The sequence below is a fragment of the Macaca thibetana genome, chromosome 9, assembly GCF_024542745.1.
Source record: "Macaca thibetana thibetana isolate TM-01 chromosome 9, ASM2454274v1, whole genome shotgun sequence".
Classification (NCBI taxonomy): domain Eukaryota; kingdom Metazoa; phylum Chordata; class Mammalia; order Primates; family Cercopithecidae; genus Macaca; species Macaca thibetana.
The window spans coordinates 81,428,621-81,456,247 of record NC_065586.1 but is presented as its reverse complement, the minus strand read 5'-3'; the positions used below and the strand labels follow the sequence as shown (position 1 = coordinate 81,456,247).

Sequence of the window (27,627 nt, the reverse complement as noted above, 5' to 3'; positions counted from 1 at the left end):
TTAAATAGTCAGTTAATAAAAAGTGGATTGCTGCAACTGATATCTACTATAATTGATACATTTATGTAAACTAGAATATATTAGCTATAGATTTTATTGTTTTTAATAAATATGGTCTATTTATTTTTCGACAATTTTGGTAAGATTTTCTGCCAGTTACCTGAATTTGTAAATTTTAAATAATTTGTAAGTAGAGAAATTTGAAATTTTAAAAAATGTTTCCGTTAGGTTTTAGGGTACGTGTGCAGTTTTGTTATATAAGTAAACTTGTGTCATGAGGGTTTGGTGTATAGATTATTTGCCACTCAAGTACTAAGCCTAGTACTCAATTTTTACTTTTTTCTGCTCTCTCTCCCTCCTCCCACCTTTCACCCTCAAGTAAGCCCTACTGCGGTTGTTTCCTTCTGAAAAAATTTTAATACATAAGATGCTTGTTGGTGCCATGTATTCTGCTTTGAGAATACCAAAATTTGGAGAAAAAAATTAACATTTGCTTCTACATAGTTCTATAACAAAATGGTCTTAAAATTGAGAATTTATAGTGTTATGAAAAAATTAATTTAGTATTGATAGTTTTCATTGGGAAAGTATAGTATTTTGATGAAATTAATTAAACATATGTGAAACTTATCATTGGTTTTCATGTCAAAACAGTGTAATTTGGCCCAGAAAGGCAATGATAGGAAGAATAATGTGTAATATCTACTTTTGTTAGTATGGATTTTATATAGTAAGGTAAAGAGAATTGCTAACACTTAAAATAATTGGCCAGTCACAAAAAGTATGTCCACTGCATGAACTGTTTGATTTAAGTATAGTTGAGAGATGTTTATTTTTAAGGAAAAGGAAACATATAGAGTTGGCACATTACGGCAACCTAGTCTTATATTTTCCTCCTAAACACTGAAAAGGCTAAGAACTATTATCACATGAGACTTGATTCCAATTTCTCCTGCTTTTAATTGAAAATGAAAGTCATGCTGCATTTTAAAATCCTTTCTTCCACTTTAATTGCAATTGGGATTCATGGATATAAATTTCATTACGGTCTAAAATAATTACCCTTATTTAATGTCCTCTATATAATTCAATGTTAAATTGCTAAGTGTTTCGAATCACTTCACCCATATTTATACCAATGTATTGCTTCATTAGGACCCACAATGTATGCTAGGCATTCATTTTAACTAAGCCTTTGTCCTAAGAGTTCATAGAGGTGGATACCCTAAGACACACAGAGAACTTTTAACCCATATATCTTGAATTTTAAATAAAACTTTGCTTCAGAAACTTAAGAGTTTGCTTGTCATATCCTGGGCACATACATACACACAAAAGAATAAATGAGTAGGTGGTTGGGTGAGTCCATCCATCTATTTATTAATTCATTTTAAATTTCTATTACAGGCCAGGAAATACTCTAGTTCCTAAAGAGAGATATTGATGAAGAAGCTAGACTAGGTGCCTGATCTCATGAAATGTACATTTTGGCATGAGGAAGACAGCAGATATCTAAACAAACGAAGTAGTTTTTAGCTAGTGGTGAGTGAAAATGAGTTAAAATCACAGAATGACAGCGAGAAGGATTTTGAGTAATTGCTTCTTTGTATGGGTTGGTCAGTCCTGTGTAAAGAGGAAACAATTGAGCTGAGACCTGAATGGTACTGAGAAAAAAACATGAAAATCTAGAGAACAAATGTTCCAGGCAGAAGACAAAGGCCCTGAGGCAGATGCGTGAAGCATTCTATGGTCAAAAGTAGCATAGGATAATTCAGAGAAGTTGTAGAGGTCAGCAGAAGAGTGACGTGATCTGATTTATGTTTTTAAAAGATTACTCTGCTCACTGTGTAAGGACGAGAGAGGAATTAAAGGAAACGGCAGTTACAGAATTCTCCAGTGAGAAAATGGCGGTTGGGACCCAAAGATAATATAGAAAAGAGGATTCATTTCAGATTATTGAAGCTAGAATGTACAGGATTTGGTGTTGGATTAGATATGGAGGAAGGAAAAAGACAATCTAGAACAGGAGTCAGCAAACGTTTTTTTGGAAAGGGCCAGGACGTTAAAGAATATCTGTAAAACTCGACATTAAATAGCTCAGTTTATAGAGAAAGAGACTGACCAAAAACTAACAATTCCAGAACTCTGCAGTATGCTCTGAAAAGTAACCATAAGGTATCAGATAGGATTCAGAAAGAGGCACATAGGTGGGGGTGAGAGAGAAAGTGAGTGGTCTAGGACAGTCCTTTTCCAAGGATCTGTGCTCAAGGATCAGTTTTGTTTTTTATTTTCAGCCCATCCATTGTGGACAGATGTTTTTGTAAAATAAAATACAAATGACTTGCTAGAAAAATACAAGTGAAAAAAAGCATAGAAATAAATGCCCACTATTTTTTCCTATTATATTCAGCATACATAAAATCCTATTTCAGTAAAAATATTAGAACAAACATAACGCCGGATAAAAGGAAAAGAATTGCCCCAATTAATCACATTGTCATTGAAAGTATGTTTACAAGTAATAAGAAAGATAATGGCTATTATACTTGTTTTACCATCGTAACAAAACCACAATTTATGAGTGAAATAGCAATTCTCCATTCTGACTGCAATTGGTACACTTTGAAAGAACACTGTGCATTTCACTGTCTAGTCTTTAATGTATCAAATGTGCCTGTTTCTTGATTGTTAACTTTTTTGATCTAGGTTAGATGGATGATGGAAATGCCACTTGCAGGGAGTAATGTGTACTTTAGCTGTTTTATGTTTTGTTTAATACACTCGGAATAGAGAAACCAGTCTCGCAGAGAAGAATTGATGGGAATAGAAGAAGTGATTTTAAAGTAATATCAGCATACTGGAAAAATTTATATTTATTTATTTATTTATTCATTCATTTATTTTGAGATGGAGTTTCTCTCTTGTTGCCCAGGCTGGAGGACAATGGCATGATCTCGGCTCACTGCAACCTCCACCTCCTGTGTTCAAGCGATTCTCCTGCCTCAGCCTCCCAAGTAGCTGGGACTACAGGCATGGACTACCACGCCAGGCTAACTTTGTATTTCTACTAGAGACAGGGTTTCTCCATGTTGGTCAGGCTGGTCTCGAACTCCTGACCTCAAGTGATTCACCTGCCTTGGCCTCCCAAAGTGCTGGGACTGCAGGTGTGAGCCACTGTGCCTGACCTTCATTTTTATTTTGTATTCAAAATAGAACAAGTGAGGTTCTATTTTAGTTAATCCTTCATTAGTAGCCAGTTATATCAATTACTCCTGTAAAGTATATTTAAATTTTAATTCTCTTCGTAAGATAGATTCTGAATTTTATATACTTTAGGTTAAAATTAGCAAACTAATCTTAAAATATCACACATTTAATAATACCCTCTTGCATATGACTTGTATGCGCCTTTTACCAAATGTTTCTCACCTTATGGATTTGACAGTAACACAAATCTGTACCCTGTTCAAAAACACAAGTCCACTGATCTTGCCCTTGGATGTCTCAATATTGTCAAATTGCTAGAAAAGTTTCTAAACTTCTGGGTTTATGTCTTTATAGACTAGCAACAAATAGTGGGCCAATTATACTTTGAGTAGTATTACTACTCTACAAAAAGATTGTGAATTCAATCATCCTTAGAAAAGGGCAAATCATATATAGGAATCTTATATATAAATATTTAAGATAGAATATTTATAATATCAAAATTGTGTGTAGGAAAATCTCAAAACACTTCTTTTTAAAACACAGTGTTTCTCTTTTTACACCCTTTATTAAGATGCATATATTCCTTTTATATTTCAATATTTTTGGAGTACAGGTGGTTTTTAGTTACATGGGTAAGTTCTTTAGTGGTGAGTTCTGAGATTTTGGTGTACCCATCACCCTAATAGTGTATACTGTACCCAGTATGTATTATTTTATCTCCCACCCCACTTCCACCCTTCCCCTATAGTCCCCAAAGTCCATTATGTCATTCTTATGCCTTTGCATTCTCATAGCTTAGCTCCCACTTATAAATCATGCTGCTATAAAGATACATACACATGTATGTTTGTTGTGGCACTATTCACAATAGCAAAGACTTGGAATCAACCCAAATGTCTATCAGTGAGAGACTGGATTAAGAACATGTGGCACATATACACTATGGAATACTATGCAGCCATAAAAAAGGATGAGTTCGTGTCCTTTGTAGGGACATGGATGCAGCTGGAAACCATCATTCTCAGCAACCTATCGCAAGATCAGAAAACCAAACACCGCATGTTCTCACTCATTGAACAATAAGATCACTCAGACTCTGGAAGGGGAACATCACACACTGGAGCCTATTATGGGGAAGGGGGAGAGGGGAGGGATAGCATTGGGAGTTATACATGATGTAAATGACGAGTTAATGGGTGCTGACGAGTTGATGGGTGCAGCACACCAACATGGCACAAGTATACATATGTAACAAACCTGCACATTCTGCACATGTACCCTAGAACTTAAAGTATAATAATTAAAAAAAAAAGAGTTCAAAAAAAAAAAAATGGAGGGCCATTGAAACTCTCTTTTGAATATGAAATAAAAAATTCTCGCCCAGTCGTAGTGGCTCACACCTGTAATCCCAGCACTTTGGGAGGCTGAGGCGGGCGGATCACGAGGTCAGAAGTTCAATACCAACCTGGCCAACATATTGAAACCCCATCTCTACTAAAAATACAAAAAATTAGCTGAGTGTGGTGGTGGGCACCTGTAATCGCAGTTGCTTGGGAGGCTGAAGCAGGAGAATTGCTTGAACCCAGAGACAGAGGTTGCAGTGAGCAGAGATTGCACCACTGGGAGACAGGGCAACAGTGTGAGACTCCATCTCAAAAAAAAAAAAAAAAAAAGAAAAAAGAATTCTGTTATGTTCAAAGTATCGGGAAATGGCACTTTGCATTACTTTTGGATTGACATTTTAAATATAATGCTTTTGTTAGATGTCTACATAATAATTGATTTTAATGCATGTGCAAATTATATTTTTTAAAATAAAGTAGTATTTCTTTTATAATTTAATATGGCTATCCATATTTTAATAAATTCTAAACACAAAGTTCTTTCAGTTTCTTTTTGTCAGTAAAATAATGGACACTTACAATTCATTCCTTAACATATAATGTATGATATTCATTATCTTCATGTTTTGTTTGAAATTGGTTCAAATTGATATAGGCTCTGCAATAGCAGAAATCAGTTACTCTATTGAATATAAATCCTATGGTGAATACAAATTTGAACTTTTAATTCAAAATAAGGCACCAAATATTGTGTTATTATTCCATTTTTTAAAAACCAACTGTAACCCAAGGTCGTTACTGGTGCCTGCCCCTATGCACTTTGAGATACTTAAGGAAAAGTTGAGATTGTTTCAGGTTGGAAACTGTAAGTAACATGTAATAAACTTTCCTACATTAAAAAAAAAATAAATGAGACATGATATTTGGTTTTCCATTCCTGAGTTACTTCGCTTTGAATAATGGTCTTTGACTCCATCCAAGTTGCTGCAAATGCCATTATTTCATTTTTTTTATGGCTGAGTAGTATCCCATGGTGTATATATACCACATTTTCTTTATCCACTCATTGACTGATGGACATTTAGGTTGTTTCCATATTTTTGCAATTGTGAATTGTGCGGTTACAAACATGCATGCACAAGTGTCTTTTTCACATAGTGACCTCTTTTTCTTTGGGAAGATACACAGTAGTGGTGTTGCTGGATTGAATGGTAGTTCTACTTGTAATTTTTAAAGGAATATCCATACTATTTTCCATAGTGGTTATACTAGTTTACGTTCCCACTAGGAATGTAAGTGTTCCCTTTTCACTACATCCATGCCAAAAAGATGTATATATTCTTAACAGTTAAGGATTAAAAGTGAGAAAGAGTTAAAAATAAAATCTTAAGCTAATATTTGTCACCAATATTCCAACAGTAGAATTACTAGATAAGCAAATAAACAAAAAAATTGAGAAGTTTAGTCATTTTATATTGGATATTTCTATGTAACCAGGAGTGTCCTACATGCTTGACTGGACTGTTTTCCACACTTAACCATTAATGTGGTTATAGTATAAGCATAGACAACCTAAAATCAAACAAGTACTAAACCGATACAATTTCAACTTTGAAATAACTGAAAAAAAAATCAAGGAGGATACATGCCAAAATGTTAACATTTAGCCAAAGATTGTAAAATTACAGTAAATCATTTATCCCTTAGAGTTCTTCAGTGTCTTTCAATTTGTTCATGTATTGCCATTGGAAACACACACATACACACACACAGACACACACATACACGTAATTTTAAAATTCAAAACTAGATGATTTGACTAACATAATAAGCCTAGTCAACAAGACCCTATCCTGGAAAAGACTGATTTATATGGACATGTTAGACATGGAAACTTGATCAGCACTGAGTCACTTTTTTTATTTCTCAAAAGTAACAGTAAGTAAAAGGAGAGAATTCCTGAAACCTATTCTTAGCTTTTTAATCTTTTGTGCGTATGCCAAATTGAATCATTATTTTCAATTGGTACCTTTTAAAGCATATAATTATAATCAGGAAACAGTTTAAATGAAATGTTTGTTATTTGAAACCCATTTTTCTAGTGAATAATCCCCTTGATAGATAGGTGGATATTATTACAAAGCAAAGACACAGACAAATATATAATACTTTGGTGTGTGTAATTCTCTCTTGCAAATATAAACATATGTGCATGATAAGAAAATACTAATAATTATTTACTCATGAAAGTGTCATTGCTTTCTATGAAATTACTATCTAATATGATTTTGAGTAGATGAAATTATTTTTATGTACACTATAGCCTTCCTTCTGATAAGCATTCAGCCACTCATTACTTCCACCTTTATATTATAAGTCTTTGTATCTTATCTGTAATATAAGACTGTAAATTCCTCAAAGTTGTACTTTATTCTTTTTGCATAATGCACGGTAGCTTGAATTGTTCCTTATAGATAGTAGGCATTGTATACATACATATATGTGAGTTTGGATGAACGGATTGATGGATGGATGGATGAATAAATGGATGGATAACTGGAAAATATGGATGTGGCTGGTTTTATTTTATTTGGAGGTAATTTTTTCTCCAAGGAAACATATAGTCACATGACAGTTGATAGTGTAAACCACTAAGAATTATGATTGTCCAATTATAAATAAAATAAACAAAAAGTAACAAACATAAGAACACTTGAAGCCACAAAGTAAATCAAGAGATTTTCTGCATAAGTGTACCAAAACCGTGAAGGATCCCTCTGAAACCTTGGGCTTAGCTAAGTAAAACATCTTAACTACTTTGGAACACTAACTTTCTATATTTTTAAATAAATATTTTTTAAAAACAATTTAGTTGACATTTAGGTTAACAAAGCATAATGGTATAGTCTGTGAAATTAAGAAGGCTTTTCCAAGCCTTCTGATAATACCTGACAAACATTTTGCTTAGCACTATTGAAGTATTTGAAATAGCTTCCAGTTTAAGATTTACACTTTTTGACTTATAACATTTCACTATTAAGTGTAAAAAAGAAAAAAAAAACTGTTTTGAATGTTAGGACTTTCTCCCATCCTATTTTTAATTTGAAAATATTCCATTTTTTAAATGTTTATACAAAATTCTAAACCATTATATCAGAATAAAGGATAGGAGATCATGAGAATTAAATCAACTAACTCACACACACTATATATATAAAATATATATCTATTTTATACACATGTAAAATATATTACACTGTAAAGTAAACTTTAAATGCAATGATTTTTTAGCAGCATGGTAATGCTGATCTCTGATATTTGAACTGCCTTTCTAATAATTTAAAGACCATTTCTGTCTAGATGAAGTCTCATTATATCACAACCGAATAACAACCGAATTATATTCTTTTTAGACATACCACTGAGTAATCAGCTCCCTTCAGAATATTTTGCCTTTATAATGAAAACATTTTAATAACTAAATTTATTACCCACTGAGTTACAGTCATTATAGCATTCTAAAACAGACAATTTCCTGGAATGAGAAACACAGTCTCTTAACTGATATCGTTAAGGACAATTTCTTTAAATGTCTTAGTGTGTAAATTCTTAGTGTGTAAGGGTTACAGTTTCTTCTTCCTTCCTGTCTCCCTTTTTCCATCCACCTTTCATTCTTTCATTCATCCCTTCCTTGTTTTTCCTTCTGCCTTCCTCTTTCCTTTCTTTTCCTTCCCCACCTGACAAGTATGTCTAAATTGGGAGTTATACCTGATGTAAATGACGAGTTGATGGGTGCAGCACACCAACATGGCACAAGTATACATATGTAACAAACCTGCACGTTATGCACATGTACCCTACAACTTAAAATATAATAATAATAAATAAATTTTTTAAAAAAATAAATAAACATAAAAGGGATTTCCCATTTGCTCTCTTTCAGTATCTGTGTACTCAACTGATAACATTTTACCCATGCTCCTTAAAGTATTATGTCAAGACTTGTAAAATTAGATTTTCTATCCCAAGAAAAGTAACCCAAAATTTTACATGAAATATGTGCATGCAAAAAGGTTTGCTGTGGAGATGCCCTAAACTAAAGCCATTTGCTCAGTAACACGTCTTTAATTTATTCCGAAAGTTTAGCATGTATGTAGAAATTTGGTGTTTTATTTTACAATGTTAAAATGTAACTTGTGTATGAATTGTGAGTTTGTTTAAAAAGAGAATTTAATGATTTTTCTATAGTTACCTATATTTGTTAAAACCCATAAATAATATTTTCTGGTTTATACTTATTCAGTTGCTGGAGTTTTCACGACATCTCAGAATAATCTTTTTCAGAATAGAATAACAATACAAAAAAGGCATTAGTCAAGAAATGTCATAGGACCTGAGTAACTATTTAGAAAAGCATATGATACCTATAGTAGTACTTTTCTAAATGTCTGTTTGATGAGGGTTCACACAGACAGCAGGTGTTCCTACAGAATGTCTGAGAGAAGGAAAAAATGAAACACTAATTGGTTCATTTTTGTGCCAGGAGTGATAAATTCTATAACACCATCAATTATGCTTATCAAGATGTCTTAAATTATTCATTGATCAGTACAGGGATCTGCAGACAGTGGCAGTCATTTGGAACTTAATAATATTACTTGATTTCTACTTTAAAACTCCATCTAGCATAACCATATCTATGCTTTTCCATTTATATATTTTACTACTAAGAATTTCAAAGTGTATTTTCAAAATAATATTTTGTGGAGTTTTAATCTAGCTTAGTGTGTTGAACAGAATTTGTTAAGTTAAAAGTTTTAATTCTTGTCAAATTTATCATCAGTTTACTCTGTTATTCTTTGGTAATATGCTATTCTGTTTAAAGTGTCCTTAATTCAAATAGATAATAGAAGGAAGACAGGATTCTTTTTTTTAATAAAAACTACTTGAACTCTCAGAATTACTATGAGTTTTAAATGTCTAATAACACAATCTCTTAATATATCGAAATGGATTTGAAAAACTAAGCTTTAGTGATTATTGTTGTTCAGTTTTCCTAGATAATATTATTTGATTCTTCTCTTTCAATACCTTTTCATAATGTTTTGGATTTCATTGTATTGAAAATATCCAAATATAAAGGACAGAAGCCTTATGAAATATACATTTTAATGGTGGATGTGCTGCTAAATTGCAGTCATCTTAGACAAGGAACTTAAACTCTGTGCTTAAATTTTCTTATTATCTGAAAAAAAACCCAGAAAATTAGACAGATATTGTCTATTTATAATAAAAGAAATACTATATTTTAGTTTATGTTGTGAATGCATCTAGCTTTAAGGACATTCTCTAATCTCGGATTCCCTCTAAGTTTAGGTAAGGACCAAGACATTCTACGGGAAAGTGGGAAATTTTACCATATGAAGAACAATGACAAAAATAATATTTGAACATAGTTTTCAACTATGGGAATTATATTTATTAATTATGGATAATATATTTTTGAAAACTTTGTAAGAAGTGTTGCCTATTATTTGTCTATTTAGCAATCATTTGTTTTGGCATGAATTAATACAATTCATTACAGAAAGCTTTATGTTCTTGAATATGATTCTTGATTCCCTGTGTCTCTGTCTAATCTTTTTTTGGGGTCCCTTTATGGATAGAAATACTTCATGTATTAGGTTCAGCATTCTAGTTACCATGCACCCTAGATGAGCTCATTACCCAAGAGTCTGAAGTAACAGCTGCTCCCTTCCCCTCCACCCAGGCCCAAGAAGGGTGTCATGTTCCTCTTTATAGATTTTCAAAAGAAAAAAGTATATGTAAAAGCAATTAAAGAACATTCACATTTTAAATCAGCAAGCATCTTACTATGTTTCAGGACCTGACCATGCATAACTTATTGTTTAATATTCACAACACACAAACCATTTACATGTATTAAGATGATAGAGGATTAAAATTAAATGTAATTTCTTCCAGTACTTTAAAATTATCTCCATTATAATTGGAGATTATAATACTAACTCATAGTATTTCAAAATAAAAGAATTGACTTTTGTTTTGAAAAACCTCATTGGAACTATTAAACTATTTGTTATTACATGCAAAACACTTATAGCAATGCCTGGCATATGAGTACCATGTAAGTGAGGCTCTGATTATCATGTGGGTACTGGGACTTTTTTTTCTTTCCTTCATTCTAGTTCAGTAGTTGCCAGAATGTAGTGTATAGTAAGAGTTACTGTATCTGGTTGTATTTAGTAATTTTCAAGGGTGATTCTAGTATGCATGTGTTTATTCATTTTGTGTTGATGCTGTAGTATTTACTATTTTAGTGACAGAATTGATCATGTTTCACTATAGAAGTCTGAATACAGTTCCAGGTGCATAGCAGGATACTGAATAGATTGGATTTAAGCAGTTCAATCACTCTTCCTGTTTTATGCTAATGTTGTTTTTTCACTCTTCCAAAATGAGTTAATTTTTCTGTGACTCTCTCCTGTTGTTTTCCTGTATTCCGCGTATTTATTTTGCCTGTGAACATTAGTTTACTATTTTGTTAAGTGGAGATAATGATGCTTGTTTTTCAGAATTTTTTTTTGTTAATTGGAATTAATATATGTTAGTGGTAATTTAAATAACAGTACCTGGCATAAAGGAGGCATTCCATAATTGGTAGATCTTGCTGTCATTTCAGTATTTTAGTTTACTCATTGATTTTGTGATGTATATCATTTAGTGTGTCACAGACTTTATTCCAAACAATTATTTGAATATCTGCTTTTGTCAGATATGGCTGCCAGATTTGTTTATGTTTTGGCAACTCTCTTGGCGAACAAGGTAGAGGTGGTCCCTAATCTCATAGAGTTTATATGCTAGTCAGGAAAAATAATATCTAACGTGCTTCTTAACAGTGTATTTAGATTAAGTGTTTGAATTTATTTTTTATTTAGATGCCTTAAATAAAAGATTGTTTCATTATATCATTGATTAGGTTGCCATTGTTATTACTTTATAGAAGATTTATTCTAATCACTGTACTTTTTTCCTCTGGCAGCTCTTTCAAACATTTGATTGGAGGGCTGGATGATGTTTCTAATAAAGCATATGAAGATGCAGAAGCTAAAGCAAAGTAAGTGGATTTTTTCCTTTGGCCTGAATCTTGATTGAAAAATGATTTTGAATAGAAATAAGATCAAATATTTTGTTGGACTTGACACATCCCAACACTCTGACAGGAAATAACTAATTACTTGACAGACAAAAGAAGCAAATTCTTCAAGATAATTATTACATGGTATGTTTACCTAGTAGTATGTCTCTCTTCAAACACAAAACTTTAATTTTGTGATGAAGACGATCTCAGGAAGAAAAAATGCTTATTTTAAAATCTAATATAAACAATTAAATGTAAACGTGTTATTTGTCCTCCAGAAAATACTTTCTGAACAAATGGTGGTTGTGTTCCACAGTTGCCTGTCGAATTGTATCAAAAATAATAAGGCTAGAAATATTTCCCTGTGCTAATTCATCATTACTTTGAACTTTGATGTTACTGATATGAAAATGACATGAGATGGTAAATATCCCATTAATTATGATGTATACAAATACAATTCTTTCTACAAGAATACTTTGATTAAAACAATATTTTTGACAAAGATTTAAAGTAAGTTGATATTAGCTTTTTCTGCAAAATTATTGTTATTTTTAAAATATCAGTAATCTATATAATCCTCCCCTCTTTCCCCAATGTAATTAGTATTTAATAGCATATAGCATACCTAACGGATTAAATTGACAACAGTTAGCATTAAACAGATAGTTCAGGGCCAGAATTTGATCCATTGGTTTTGTAGTAACCTAAAAATCAAAAGAAGTAAAATAATGTATTTTGAGCCGGGCGCGGTGGCTCAAGCCTGTAATCCCAGCACTTTGGGAGGCCGAGACGGGCGGATCACGAGGTCAGGAGATCGAGACCATCCTGGCTAACACGGTGAAACCCCGTCTCTACTACTAAAAAACAAAAAACTAGCCGGGCGAAGTGTCGGGCGCCTGTGGTCCCAGCTACTCGGGAGGCTGAGGCAGGAGAATTGGAGGTTTGCAGTGAGCTGAGATCCCCACTGCAAAAGCCTGGGCGACAGAGCCAGACTCAGTCTCAAAAAAAAAAAAAAATAATAAAAAATAATGTATTTTGCTTTGAGACTCCATGAAGATGAAAAGTTTGTCCTATAACTAAAATATTAATAATTATATTCCATGTTAACCTAATAAAATTATGTTATTTTCAAAGCTATATGAAAATATTCACAATTTCTCCTCTGTATCCTCTGCATAGCCCTGAGGTCGAATGCCTGTAGTGCTTCTGCTAAGGTTTGCTTAGGAAGTTAAACAGGCCAGTTGTAACACCAGACTCCATGCAGTCACTGAGACTGCTTATGTTCTGGATAATTAGTATTAATTGTCCTGGTTTATTTCAAAAGGCTAAAATGCACATTGGTACTCAGTTTAGACTTTAGTTTCTAGTATTAATAATAATTCCACCGAGGTGGGAAAAGGTGCCATTTAAGGTACCTTATCAGTTTTTAAAGTTATAAAATGGCCTTTGTTATGGCCTATGCTATTCCTATTCCTATAGGAATTTTTTTTGATATATGTCAAAATTCATACTTTTATAATTTATGTCAGCTTTTATTTTCGTGTGTGTGTGTCTGTGTGTGTGTATGTGTGTATGTGTCTGTGTGTGTGTCTGTGTGTGTCTCTGTGTGTGTCTGTCTGTGTGTGTGTGTGTGTGTGTCTGTGTCTGCGTGTGTGTGTGTGTCTGGTGTGTGTGTCTGTGTGTGTATGTGTCTGTGTGTGTGTGTCTGTGTGTGTATGTGTCTGTGTGTGTGTGTCTGTGTGTGTATGTGTCTGTGTGTGTGTGTGTCTGTGTGTGTGTGCATTCTGTTAAGGGTCTCATTGGTCATTGTATATATATATATCATATATAATTTACCTATAGTATATATGTAATTTTATATCTATTACAATTTATATAATTATACTCATACGGTATTAAATATATCTGTATGCATATATATATAATATATATAAAACAACGGATGGTAATCTTAAAAATTCATGTACAATCCAGTTAAGCAACTATTCTTAGTTACCAGAAAAATTCAAGAGTCTTGTAGACTAGTGTATTTTTGCTGCTTTCCTATTAAACTTTGAAAGTTTAATCTCATTTTTCCTATTAAGACCTGGAAAAATTTTCTAATGAATGCTTTTGTAGAATTCCTGTTTATTCCACTTAAAGTTGAGACCACTATCATGCTTCAAATTTATCAGTGATGGGGAAGTGACTGAGTTAGTCATAGGTTTCTCAGTGTCCTATTGACTTTATAAAGATAACTGTGTGTACATCTCCTGAATTCTGGCCATTCACGGATTCACTTGCACATACTTCGATTAAAAGTAGTAAGTAAGAAAAACTAAAACAATGAAATTCAGATATTCAGACAATTAGAGGTAGGTATGGCAACAATTCTTAACATTGGAAGAAAATCAGTCAATATGAAAAACATGAACCTGAATGAAGGCCAGAAGCCTTGGGTTCTGCTCCTGGCTCTGTCATTACCAGACAAGTGATTTTGGTCATGAATCTTAACGCCTCTCTCTCAGTCTCTGTTTTCACACTTTTAAAATGGCATTTTTGAGATTTAATTGATGGCAGTGTATAAAAACACTTTGCAAATTCTAAAGGCTATAAAAATATGTCACTAGGCTCATACCTGTAATCCCAGCACTTTGGGAGGTCAAGGTGGGTGGATCACCGGAGGTCAGGAGTTCAGGTCAGGATCACCTGAGTTCAGCCTGGTCAACATGGTGAAACCCTGTTGCTACCAAAAATACAAAAGTTAGCCAGGCGTGGTGATGGACACCTGGAATCCCAGATCTTCAGGAGCCTGAGGCAGGAGAATCACTTGAACCTGGGAGGTGGAGGTTGCAGTGAGCCAAGATCACGCCATTGCACTCCGGCCTGGGCGACCAGAGCAAAACTCTGTTTCAAAAATAACTAAGTAAGTAACTAACTAACTAACTAAATAAATAAATAAATAAAGTATATCACTAGAAATAACTAGAAAAATACCTTAGTTCATTTGATGTATAATTGAATTTACAGATTCCATGTCTATTATGTTGATCAATTTTACTTGGACAAGAAGTCTTTAATCTTATGTAAGCAACGTACTTTTACTTGAGTAGCATATTATGAAATTAAACCTTGCCTAGAAAACATTAATGCAATTATTTTTAATAAAACAGTAATATTTGATTAAAAGAGACTTCAATTCTAATTAAAGAAGAAAGAAGAGCAATTAAATGACTACCTACATCAAAGTAGTTTCAAATATTGCTATTTGGAACCATTGATTTGGTAGATTATAATATAGCCATTATGTTTATACTTTTTCCCCCAGTTTTACTGAGATGTAACTGAGAAATAAGAATTGTATACAATTAAAGTGTATATGACATGCTGATTTGATATGTAAGAATGGATTGTGAAATGATTATCACAATCAAACTAATTAACACATCTACCACCTCACATAGTTACTTTTGTGTGTGTGTGGTAAGAACACTTAAGATCTACTGTCTTAGCAAATTTCAACTGTACAGTTTTGTCTGAATTTTCTGCTCAATTCACACTAAACCCAAATGAATGTATAGTCCATGTTTTTTTAATATTGATTATTATTTAGAAAATGGTAATTGCTTGATGAAACATGTCTAAAACCTTTGATCCAAATTCTAATGAGGCTGATAATGTGACCTTTATTCCTAAAAACAGCCAAATAAGTAAATAAGCAAATAAATAAATATTGGAGGAGTTATTATTGTGTCTTATACACTGTTAGCATTTTATCATCTTCTAATAAATAATTAATATCAGAAGATTTCTGAAGTGTAAGATATCTCTTAATTAGGTGTCCTGTCACTCAAAGAAGGCAAACTGTGAATTATTCCCCAGAGAAAGCTTTCTAGTTGAACTATCAAGTTTAAAACTCTATTTGAATTAGCATTGTTATTTCTCCCTATTGAATTTCTTCCCCTTAACTACTTGATACTTTCACTTTGTATTTAAGGAATTTATAAGGGTTGCCAAAGCTGCAGGGGCTAGGAACCAGCTCTAATTTGTTTAAAATCTGGGATATTTCTGTTAAAGCCTTTAAATTTTTATAAGGATCACAATATCTTGACCATTTAGAAAGACAATGTTAAATTGGCTCCACTTTGTAAGCTTTATTTGTTTAAGGTCTTCTTGATGTTTTGCAAAACCTACGGAAGATAAGATTAATATTTCTGGCCGGGCGCGCTGGCTCAAGCCTGTAATCCCAGCACTTTGGGAGGCCGAGACGGGCGGATCACGAGGTCAGGAGATAGAGACCATCCCGGCTAACACCGCGAAACCCCATCTCTACTAAAAAATACAAACCCCATCTCTACTAAAAAATACAAAAAACTAGCCGGGCGAGGTGGAGGGCGCCTGTAGTTCCAGCTATTCGGGAGGCTGAGGCAGGAGAATGGCGTAAACCCGGGAGGCGGAGCTTGTAGTGAGCTGAGATCCGGCCACTGCACTCCAGCCTGGGCGACAGAGGGAGATTCCATCTCAAAAAAAAAAAAAAAATATATATATATATATATATATATATATATGTGTGTGTGTGTGTGTGTGTGTGTGTGTGTGTGTGTGTATTTCTTAAAACTCAACTAAAATGATTATGTTAGTTATCCATGGGAAATCATTATTGATATTATCTCATTGACTATGCCTATTTGGGTAAGAAGCGAAAAAAAGTAGGACTGACTGTAAAGATTGATTAAGTTGAGACATTTAAAAACTTCAATGGTAGCATAATCAATCTCAATGGCAGAAAGATTTCACAAATTATACAGACCATGCCAGTAAAACTACACCAGGCACTCAGCTCAGATAGATAGTCTAGGAAGATTGGCTTGAGAAAAATGTTCCAGTAGAAGTGGTTCTCAAAACTCCTCTACTGCAGGATAGGTGCCCTCAGTCTGTCTCGTGAGATATATTTTCTACAAAGATAATTGTTCTTGGCAGAAATTTTGCCGACATAGCATGCTTCTCTTGATTGCTGCTAATTATCTACTGAGGGCTTCTCTTTTTAAAATACGAAATTATAATCATGAAGACATTAGAAGAGGCAATATCAGATCAAAGTGAAGGTTCACTGAACTTTATTTGGACAAGAAGGTAGCATGTGTGATGAGAGGTACATATTTTTTATTGATAATATGTATTCATTCATTTAATAAACATTTAAAAATTTACTTATGATGAGTCAGGCATTGTGCTTTATAACGTGCACACCAAATAGAAAACACCATTTCCAATACCAAGGATCATCTTACAGCTCAGTAGGGAAGCTGGTATGTAATTCAATGAATACTTTCACTATTTGGCTCTAAGAATAAGTTATAATAATTATTATGAGATAATAATATTTGGATATAAAGTTAATCTCTATATTGAAGCCTGTCTTATAAAAATCATAACCATCCAGAAATATCAAAAGAAAAATTAAATATCTTATTTTGTTAAATATTTCTGACATATGTGTATAGCTTGTATCTTTGATGTCTTAATTGCTGAATACTCAGCAGTTACAGGCAAAACAGCTATTTCTTCAAATAAAAAAGCATATATATATGTCTATATATGTCTGTATATGTGTATGTATACACACACATACACACACATATATAAGCCAAGATAAAGAAAGAAAATGAAAGCAATCTAAACCAAACACAACTGCTATTACCTATCTTTGTATTTTACAGTTGTACTTATAGTGCATTTTCAATTTTATATCTTGCTTTATTCCATTTAACATCTGTGTTAGTCTGTTTTGCGTTGCTATAAAGTAATACCTGAGCCTCAGTCATTTATGAAGAAAAGAGGTTTATTTGGTTCATGGTTCTACAGGCTGCACAGGAAGCATAGTGCTGGCATCTGTTCTTAGTGAGGCTACTGGAAGCTTCCAGTCATGGCAGAAGGCAACAGGGGAGCAGGCATATCACATGGAGAGAAAGGGAGCAAGGGAGATGCTAGACTTTATTAAACCACCAGCTCTCACTCTGTGAACTAAGAGGAGGAGCACTCACTTATTATCATGGGGGTGGCACCAAGCCATTCATAAGAGATCCACCCCCATAACCCAAACACCTCCCATCAGGCCCAACCTCCAGTACTATGGATCACATTTTAACATGAGATTTAGAGGGGACAAATATTCAAACCATATCAACATGTTCATATTATAAACATTTATAATACTATTATATACTCTTCATGAAAATCATTTTAATGGTACCTGACAACCCAATGAATAGAAACTTAGACTTCTAGACTGATTCAGGTTGTAGTCTTGTTGATTCAATGTATTTTGCTTTTAAAGGTAAGATCTCAATTTCTTTTTAAGGAAAAAAAAAGCACCAAACAACAAAAACACCTTCAAATGCATTCCATCTAGCAACGCTTCTCAAACTACTTTGTGTCATGACGTTCATAGAAAATCAGTACAGCATTTTGCACTAATTAGTTCAGCTGCCCTAGGCTCCATCCTTCAGTTTTGAAGGCTAATGGGATTCATACCTAAGCCCTTCAATGGGAAGTTCTGACAACTATATGACTATAGATGTGTAAATACACTTAGTTTTTATCTAGATTTATGATACCCAATATTGTTCTTTATTAACTCCTTCTCTTGTCAAAATCTATGTAAAGCCTCCAAATGAGCATGGACAGATATTTTTTTAATCTGTAATATCCCTTGGTATACATAAAGATTTAAAGGCTCCTTGCCGTGGCTCTGCAGTCCCTCATGCACCAGCATCACCCATGTTCATTCACTTCCTCATATGCTTTCATCTATTCAACAGTTATTTTCTATGTGCCTACAAAATGTTGCATATAAAATAATGAATAAAATAGATAAGTTTCTTGCCTTAATGGAGCTTATGGTCCAGTGGGGGACTGAGGCATATGTTAATCTTTCTGGTAAGTCTTCTTAGGGGAAGTGACCTTTTAACTAGATGTGGCCTGAATTCTGAAGAATTAGCTGGTGCTGGCTAGGCAAGAATTAGTTGGTATTAGTTAAGCAAGGAGGTGCAGAGAACATTCTAGCTGGAGGAACAAATGGAAAACATTCTACATAGAGGAACAGCATGGAAAAAGCCCTCAAAGTAGGAAGCAACATTATACAGTCAAGGAACTAAACTAGCAATATGTCTGAGAGCTAGAACAAGAGAGAGAAGGAGATCAGGAAGGAGAGAATGACAGAGATCAAATCTCACAAGACTTTGTAAGCCACATTAAGAAATGGGGAAATCACATCAGACTTCTAAGCTGGCAAATGAGATGAGTTGGTTTATATTAAAACTGGGCACTCTTGTCTCTGGGATTGAAGGGGTGTACATTGAAAGTAGGGAGAATAATCAGAATATTTTTCATATTAAAGCTAGTAGTAGACATGAATAGAGAGAGGACAATGTGAGTTAACAAAAAGCATTTGAGAGATATTTAGGTGGCAAAGCCAGCAGGTCTTCAGAAAATAAATATAGGTGGTAAAGGGGGAAAAGGTCAGGGAAAGTACAAAGAGTTTTGGTCTGAATATTGGAGAGAAGTGATGGAATTCACTAAGGTAGAGAAGGATTATATGGTTCCCAGGTTTGGAGAGTAGGGTGATCATAAACTGATTTTTTTTTAATGAGGTACTTTTGAGATGTGGTAGGTAGGTCTGGTGCTCAGAGAAAAGATTGTTGTCAATTTGAGAATAATGAATATTTCAATGGTAGATAGAAATTGTAGCTGTGGATGAGATAGAAATTAGAGAGTGAGAAGTGCATGGCACTTAGGATTGATTCTTGAGGAATGTTAACATTTAAAGGTTAGAGAAGAAAGAAGAATTTGGCAAAAGCTAAAGAAAGAAAGACTGAGAAGGAGAGATGAAGGGTAGAAGGAACACCACATGCACAGAAACCAAGAACAGACTATGTGTTTTAGTTTGTTCAGGCTGCTATAACAAAATACTGTAAACTTAGTGGCTTATAAACAGTAGAAATTTATTTCTGAGTTCTGGAGACTGTGAAGTCCAAGATCAAGGCACCAGCAGATGAAACGTCTCCCCATGTCCTGGTATATAGACAGCTGCCTTTTCACTGTAGTCTCACATGGCAGAAGGAACAAGAGCTCTCTGGGGTCTCTTTTATAAGGGCACTAGTCCCATTCCTGAGAACTTGCCCTCATGACCCAATAGCCTCCCAAAGGCTCTTCCTCCTGACACCATCACAATGGGGATTAGATTTCCACATACGAATTTAGGCAGGGGGCAGTGCACAGTCTATAGCAGTGTGCTTCAAGAATAGGGGAAGAAACAATGATATTATATGTTGCTGAGAATTCTAGTATGTTACTTAACAAATTGGATTTAGCAAATCAGTGAGTTCAGTTTCATTTCACAATAGAGTGGTAGGGATGGAGCCCCCCTCACAAAGGCTACAAATGAATCTAATTTTCAGAAACAGGAGTCAGTGAGCTTATACCAGATAATAAGACATTCTAAGTAAAATCGCCAAAAATGTATAAATGGAAGATTATGAATCTTCAATATTGATGGAGATGTGAGCATGTTAAATCTATTAGAGAAGAGAGTGTGAGACTGAGCAAGTGGGTCTCAGGTCCCTTTAACTTCATGACAAAGGCAGACCTCTTCAAAGGTTAACAGTGAGACCATCTCCACAGATGAGATTTATACCACTTTGTCATGTTATTTCTTGGTTAAGAAGGTCATTACTCTTCAGTCTTATACAAGGTAGCATTCCCTTAGTTTAAAGTATTGCCCTCTCTCTAAAGAACCCAAAAAATATTAAATTCTCCTAAGAGGAATAAAAAGATTTTCTTAATATTATACTATAAATTTGTACATAAACTATTTTTCCTGCAAGGATCGCTTAAGCCTTCCTCTGAGGACAAAGAAGAAAAAAGGACACTGAGAAAGAAGGCCCAAATTTGCCAAAACCTTAATAAAAATCCACCTTGTAATGACCATCTTGTTCTGCCCTACTTTCCTCATCATGCACCTAAATTGTTCACATATTCTCTGCCTTGTCCCCAAAAAGGACATTCATAATAGATTCATATAATACAGGAAGAAAATATTAGAAGTAAACAAGAAAGATGTATCTATGGTAGTGAACCAGAGACAAGGCTAGTATGCAAAACAGGACCCTTATTAGTGCACTGACAAGAGAGATATTCACAAAAACATTAGTGCCTGCAGGGCTGGCTCTCGCTTATTGCCACTAAACAATGAAGTACCACAATCACCCCCGTCTCCACTCCACTGACACTCTGCAAGAACTGTAGGGAGTATTGCCTACCTGTGTACCACTCTTTTGGCTCTTTGATGGAATAGTCCTTAAATATTTTACTTCTATTTCTGTAATTAGTCCTCATTGATTTAAAGCCCTCCTGTTTACAAATTTATTTGCAAAGAAACATTTAAGACTGTCTGATATTTTCAGGATTACTGTTGGTGATGAGTCTTGTTGTTTGACACAATGTGACAGCAATAAAAGATGTTCTCTCATTACATTTCATTAGCAGAGACAACCCTTTGGTAACTGATTCTGTCTGTCACAGAGAGGTTGCTCTTCTGGCTTCCAGAGAGAATGGCTGCTGTTGTTCAGGCCTTTGAAAATGCATTCATCACATGCCTCTCAAAGCACATGAGGCTATATAAATCAGGACTTAGGTGTGCATTGTTTGGTAACATCTTCTGAAACGCCTCAGGGTCAGCTAGCATCTAGCAAACAGGAGGTTTCTAAATGCAGAGTTGAGTACACAGGGGTTGCTGTTTTGAACATGCTGACTTTGAAATTTGGGGCTTTCTTATTGGTGTGGGTTTTTCATTTTGTTTTGTTTTGTTTTTGCTTGACATTTTCAAGTAAAGATTCTGGTATTCCCATAATCTTATCAACAATTTACTTCAGACAACTTGGTCTTGATCTAAGCAATTCTTGGGGAAATGATCCTGGAAAATTGTTTTCCCCTATGGAAAGAGTTCAAGTGAGCAATATTCTCTTCCAAAATGGGAACTATATGTCAATTAAATAGAAAAAAACACTGAGAATGGCATTGTGAAATAGCAATCCAACCAGAATTAGAACTTGCTGACCATCTGCAGGGTGAGTAGTCAGAAGGCAGCCCCATTCTCTCAGCAATAAAAAATACTTTCCATTTTATTGCAGGGCAAAATATAGGGGACAAAAAAAATTCAGCAGTTGGCCCTGAACTAAAAAGCTGGCTTTCAGCCTTTCAAGAGCTGTTTTTGTTTTAAATTCAAGTACATGTAATCAGGCTAGGCAGAAGTATAGAATGGTTTCTAAGGCCACCAATGCTGATAGATTAATACTTCGGCATGATTTGTGGCTACAGAGAGTATCAAGGTACAATGCTCTTTCAAGTGCAGTGAGACTGATTCAGTTGCTTTTTTAAAAAATGATTTTCAGGACAAAACTACTCGGCCTTGAATAGAAGTATTTTTCTTTTATTAAAAATTTTAAAACTCTCAAAGGCCATTTGCTAATTTTTGCTCTGCAGCGCTTATCTTTGAGACTCCCTAGGTAAGAAGACTTTATAAATGTGAATCCCAGTATGTCCTCGCATGCAGCCTTTTCCAATCGACAGAGAAGAGGAATACAGATAATTGAAAATTCTAGTGCTGCTGACTTGCTTGGTGAAAACAGACAAGCTACTTGATTGCTGACTCTATTTCCTTCTTCCAAAAAATAAAGATGCTTCCTTTCCACCATTGCTGTATTAAGTAATGACAATTGAAAATTACTTTCAAAATGTCAGGAGCTCTGTAAATTCTGTGGATACTTTGGTCTTGTATGGCAATTACCTTAGCCTCTCCAGAGCCCCCAAAGAACAGCCCAATACATGTTTCTTTTCAATAGCTTGATATATAAAGCCTATTTACAATAGAGTACGTTTTAAAAGCAGAAAAGAATAATACCTTTTATATCCCTTTGTGCTCCCAGTAGTTTCATTTGAAAAATAATTATCTCCGGCTACAATGCCTTTTCTTCTTAAGTGAAGGCAGTCTCTATTATTGGAGTGAATATAGCATGTAGCGTAATTCTAAAACTGCTTTGCAAGTAAGGTTGAGCCATTCTAAAGAGAAAATGTTTAAACCTAGTGAGTGAGAGCAAAGCTGGAAGTGCTGAAAGGCTCCCTCTGATGAGGCCATATATATTTACATAGTGAGTAGTAGCAGTAGTAACTGGGAGTTTGGAGAGCAAGCCTTGGTTACAACACAGCTGCTAACTTCATGTGAACTTGAACAAGCACCCTGGGCCCCTTTGACCCTTTTTCCCAAACTGTAAAAACAGCTTGAAATCCTTTCTAGTTTTTGGCTTTAGGCTTCTAAGATGCTTAGAATGTGCACATTAACAAGACATTCTTTTGGAAGCATAACTCCCTTTTATAGATACAATATTTTTGTCTTTGCTGATTTTCTAAATTTATGATGAGGATATCTGACTGTCAACAGAAAATAGGCTCTTAAGGATCATGGAATAATTTACAAGTCTATGTTGTAACAAAGGTTACTAAGTTATATGTCCTCATAAAATATTGCTGTTAAGGTCCTTGCTTTATTCAAAAATTTTTTATCAAATTGTGTAGTATTGCTTGAAGCTCATTTTGATAATTCATAGTAATTAGTAAGCCTTTAGAAAAAGCATTTTTCATTTTCATCATTATACAATTTTCTTTCGAATATGGCATTTAGATATGATAATAAGACCCACTATCTTTCAATAAAATGCCATTAGAAAATTATAGATTACCTTTGAAACTAGAAAATGTTATACTAATATTTTTCCCATGAATCCTTTTAGAAAGAAGTGATTTTTAAATAATGGGTTTAAATGGTAGCATAAATTGTTTTGTTACAATGACCATAACATACTATATGAATTTACATCTTTAACTTGCTATTTGAGGAAGATGAGATGTAGAAGTGAAGCACGACTGGTGCTCAAAGACATTTACATGTATCACACCATTTTCCTCTAATGCATAAATTGCAAGCATTAGTCAACTTTATAAACTCTATTAATTACTTCAGGCAGCCAGCCTGTTCCCTAGTATATCAGACACGGAGAGATAAAAGACAAAAGCTATTGCTCTAATATTCAAACCCTGTCCAAACATTTTAGAAAACCTAGATACATTACTAATTGAGCATACTGAAGAGTAATAATCCTCATGTCCTTGAAAAGAGGATAAGGCAGCTTCTTAAAATGATGAATTTAAGACCACTTTTGGTTTAAGGACCTGGAAAAGTATGAGTCATTGAGTCTTCAACTAATTACTCATCAGTTTTACTAAGTTTTTTTGGTTGAGATGACCCTGAAAATTTGGTTCAGCCCAGTGTTCCCATGATGCTAGTAAAATTGGCTTGTCAAAATGTCACAATATCTTTCAGGAAGTTGTTTTTCCAAATCTAGTTCTCTTGCTCATTATGCTAGTAATCAGGGTTTGTTGTTGTTGTTGTTGTTGTTGTTGTTGTAAACTTCTCATGACAGGTTACAGGGTGACAGGACTTATGGTTTTTCCTTTCAAACCCCTTGACTTTATGATATTACTTAAACAATTAAATTAATGATGAAGAACATGCTTTAGTCTTTATAAGAATTCTGCATTTCACATGCGCTCCAAAAAGTTGCCTTGAGATTAAAAAAAAATAAGGGCCATTGAAGAGGTGACACCTTTATAAGCAGATGATGCTTTTTTGAGTGACAATAACAGCTAGGAGAGTATATCAGTTTCTTTCTTCAGGAATTTGTTGGCATACACATTGATTGATATTAATATTCTCTTCTGCACTGACATGAGTGATCAGAGCAATAACTTTATATGCCAATGAATAAAGGTGAGCAGGGAAAGAATTTAAGAAAAAAGGATGATAAAGAAGCATAATGGACGATAAATGCCCAGTAGTGGGATTGCTGGATCATATAGTCGTTTTCTTTTTAGTTTTCTTCATGAAATTCCATGGATATTCTAGTTTACATTCCCACCAATGGTATACAAGAGTTCCTTTTTCTCTGTATCCTCGCCATCATTTGTTATTTTTTGTCTTTTTGATAAAAGCTATTCTAACTGGAGCAAAAAGATATCTCATTGTGGTTTTGATTTGCATTTCCCTGATGATTGGTTATGTTGAGCATTTCGTCATATATTTGTTGACCATTTTTATGTCTTCTTTTGAAAAATATCTGTTCAAATCCTTCACCCATTTTTTAATCCCATTGTTTGTTTTTTGCTGTTGAGATGTTTGAGTTCCTTGTGTATTTTATATAGTAATGCCCTGTTGGATGAATAGTTTGCAAATATTTTCTCTCATTCTTTAAGTTATCTTTTCACTCTGTTGATTGTTTCCTTTACTGTGCAGAAGCCTTTCAGATTGATATGTGTATTTGTTTATTTTCACTTCTGTTGCCTGTGTTTTTGAGGCCTTATTCAAAAAATCTTTTCCTAGGCGGATGTCCTGAAGCATTACCTCAGTATTTTATTATAGAGTTTTACAGTTTGGGGTCTTACATTTAGATCTTTGATCCATTTTGAGTTTTTTCTTTTTTTTTCTAGGGGCGGGTGAGAGATGGAAGTCTAGTTTCGTCTTGCATGTTGGTATCCGGTTTTCCTAGCACCACTTATTGAAGGGACTGTTCTTTCCCCAGTGAGTGGTCTTGGCACCTTTGTGAAAAATCAGTTGGCTATAGATAAGAGGATTAATTTTGAGTTATCTAGTCTGTTCTATTTTTCTGTGTTTTTTTTTTTTTTTTTTTTGAGATGGAGTCTTGCTCTGTTGCCCAGGCTGGAGTGCAGTGGTGCCATCTCAGCTCACTGCAAGCTCTGCCTACTGGTTTCACACCATTCTCCTGCCTCAGCCTCCCAAGTAGCTGGGACTACAGGCGCCCACCACCACACCCTGCTAATATTTTTGTATTTTGAGTAGAGACGGGGTTTCACCGTGTTAGCCAGGATGGTCTCGATCTCCTGACCTCATGATCCACACTCCTCAGCCTCCCAAAGTGCTGGGATTACAGGCATGAGCCACTGCGCCTGGCCTTTTCTATGTCTTTTATTATGCCAATTTCATGCTGTTTTGGTTACTACAGCTTTGTAGTATATTTTGTAGTCTGACAATGTGATGCCTTCAGGTCCACCCTACCCCCCACCACCAGGATTGCTTTGGCTACTCAAGATCTTTTATGATTCCATACAAATTTTAAGATTTTTATTTATTTTTCTGTGAAGAAGATTATTGATCTTTTGATAGGGATTGCATTAAATCCATAGATTGCTTTGGCTATTATGAACATTTTAGCAGTATTAATTCTGATCCATGAGCATAAGATATCTTTCAGTTTGTATCTTACTCAGTTTTTTTCATCAGTGCTTTGGAGTTTTCCTTGTAGAGGATTTCACCTCTTTTGTTGAATTTATTCCAGGTATTTTATTTTATTGTAGCTATTGTAAATGGAATTGCCTTCTTTATTTCTTTCTCAGCTAGTTTATCCTATGTGTATAGAAATGTTATTGATTTTTGTATGTTCATTTTGTATCCTGCAACTTTACTGAATTCCTTGATTAGTGTTAAGAGTTTTTTAGTGGAGTCTGTAGTTTTTCTCTATATAAGATCATGCCCTCTGCAAGGCTGTAAACAGGGATGGTATGATTTCCTCCTTTCCAATTTGGATGCCCTTTATTTGTTTCTCTTGCCTAATTGCTCTGGCTAGGACTTCCAGTACTATGTTGAAAAAGATTGGTGAGGTTGAGTATCCTTGTCTTATACCAGGTCTTAAAGGAAAAGGTTTCAGATTTTACCTACTTAGTGTGTTAGGTGACTGTCATATATAGCCTTTATTGTGTTGAAGTATATTCATTCTGTAACTAATTTATTGAGAGTTTATATTGTGAAGGGATGTTGAATTTTCTGAAATGCTTTTTCTGCATCTGAGATAATCATAAGTATTTTATCATTCATTCTGTTGATGGTATGTATGACATTTATTTATTTGCATATTATAAACCATCCTTGCACTTCTGGAAAAAAATTCCATTTGATCTTGGTGTATTATCTTTTCGATGTATTGTTGGATTCAGTTTGCTACACTTTTATTGAAGATGTTTATGTCTACATTCATCGGGATATTGGCCTGTAGGTTAATTCTTTGATTGTTTCCTTCTCTGGTTTTGATATCAGGGTTATGCTTACTTCATAGAATGAGTTAGGAAAAGTTATCTCCACTTCCATTTTTGAATATTTTGAGAATAATTGATATTAAGTCTTCTTTAAATGTTTGGTGGAATTCAGTGATAAAGCCCTCTTGTCCCATACTTTTCTTGGGAAACTTTTATTACTGATTTCATCTGATGACTTGTTATTGGTCTGTTAATGTTTTTGAAATTTGGGGGCTTTCAATCTTGATATATTCTATGTGTGCAGGAATTTATCCAGTTTCTCTAGGTTTTCAAATTTACTGGTGCATAGTTGCTCATAAAAAAGTCTTATGATCCTTTGTATTTCTGTGGTATCTATTGTGATGTCTCCTTTACCATTTCTTATTTCATTTATTGGGTTTTTTTTTTTTTCTTTAGTCTAGGTAATGGCTTGTTGACTTTGTATATATTTTCAAAAAACCAACTTTTTGTTTTATTGAGTTTTGCATTGGTTTTTTTGGTCTCAATTTTATGTATTACTGCTCTGATATTTACTACTTCTTCCCTTCTACTAATTTGGGGTTTGTTTTGTTCTTACCTTTCTAGTCCCATGAGATGCATCATTACATTGTTTATTTGAAATATTTCTAGTTTTTTGATATAGGCATTTCTTGCCGTAAACTTGCTACTTAAGAATGCTTTGCTGGGTCCCATAGGTCCATAAATTTGGTTATGTTGTGTTTCTATTTTCAT

The 27,627-nt window shown here is 34.2% G+C and overlaps 1 protein-coding gene across 3 annotated transcripts in view; it reads left to right on the top strand.

Moving 5' to 3' along the window:
* Nucleotides 1–27,627, top strand: part of PRKG1 (protein kinase cGMP-dependent 1) — a 1,349,224-nt gene that overhangs the window by 1,206,453 nt on the left and 115,144 nt on the right. For all 3 annotated transcript variants that reach the window (XM_050805423.1, XM_050805422.1, XM_050805424.1), the window contains one exon: nucleotides 11,617–11,691. In XM_050805423.1, coding sequence (XP_050661380.1) covers nucleotides 11,617–11,691 — 75 coding nt within the window. The remainder of the gene's footprint in view (nucleotides 1–11,616; nucleotides 11,692–27,627) is intronic.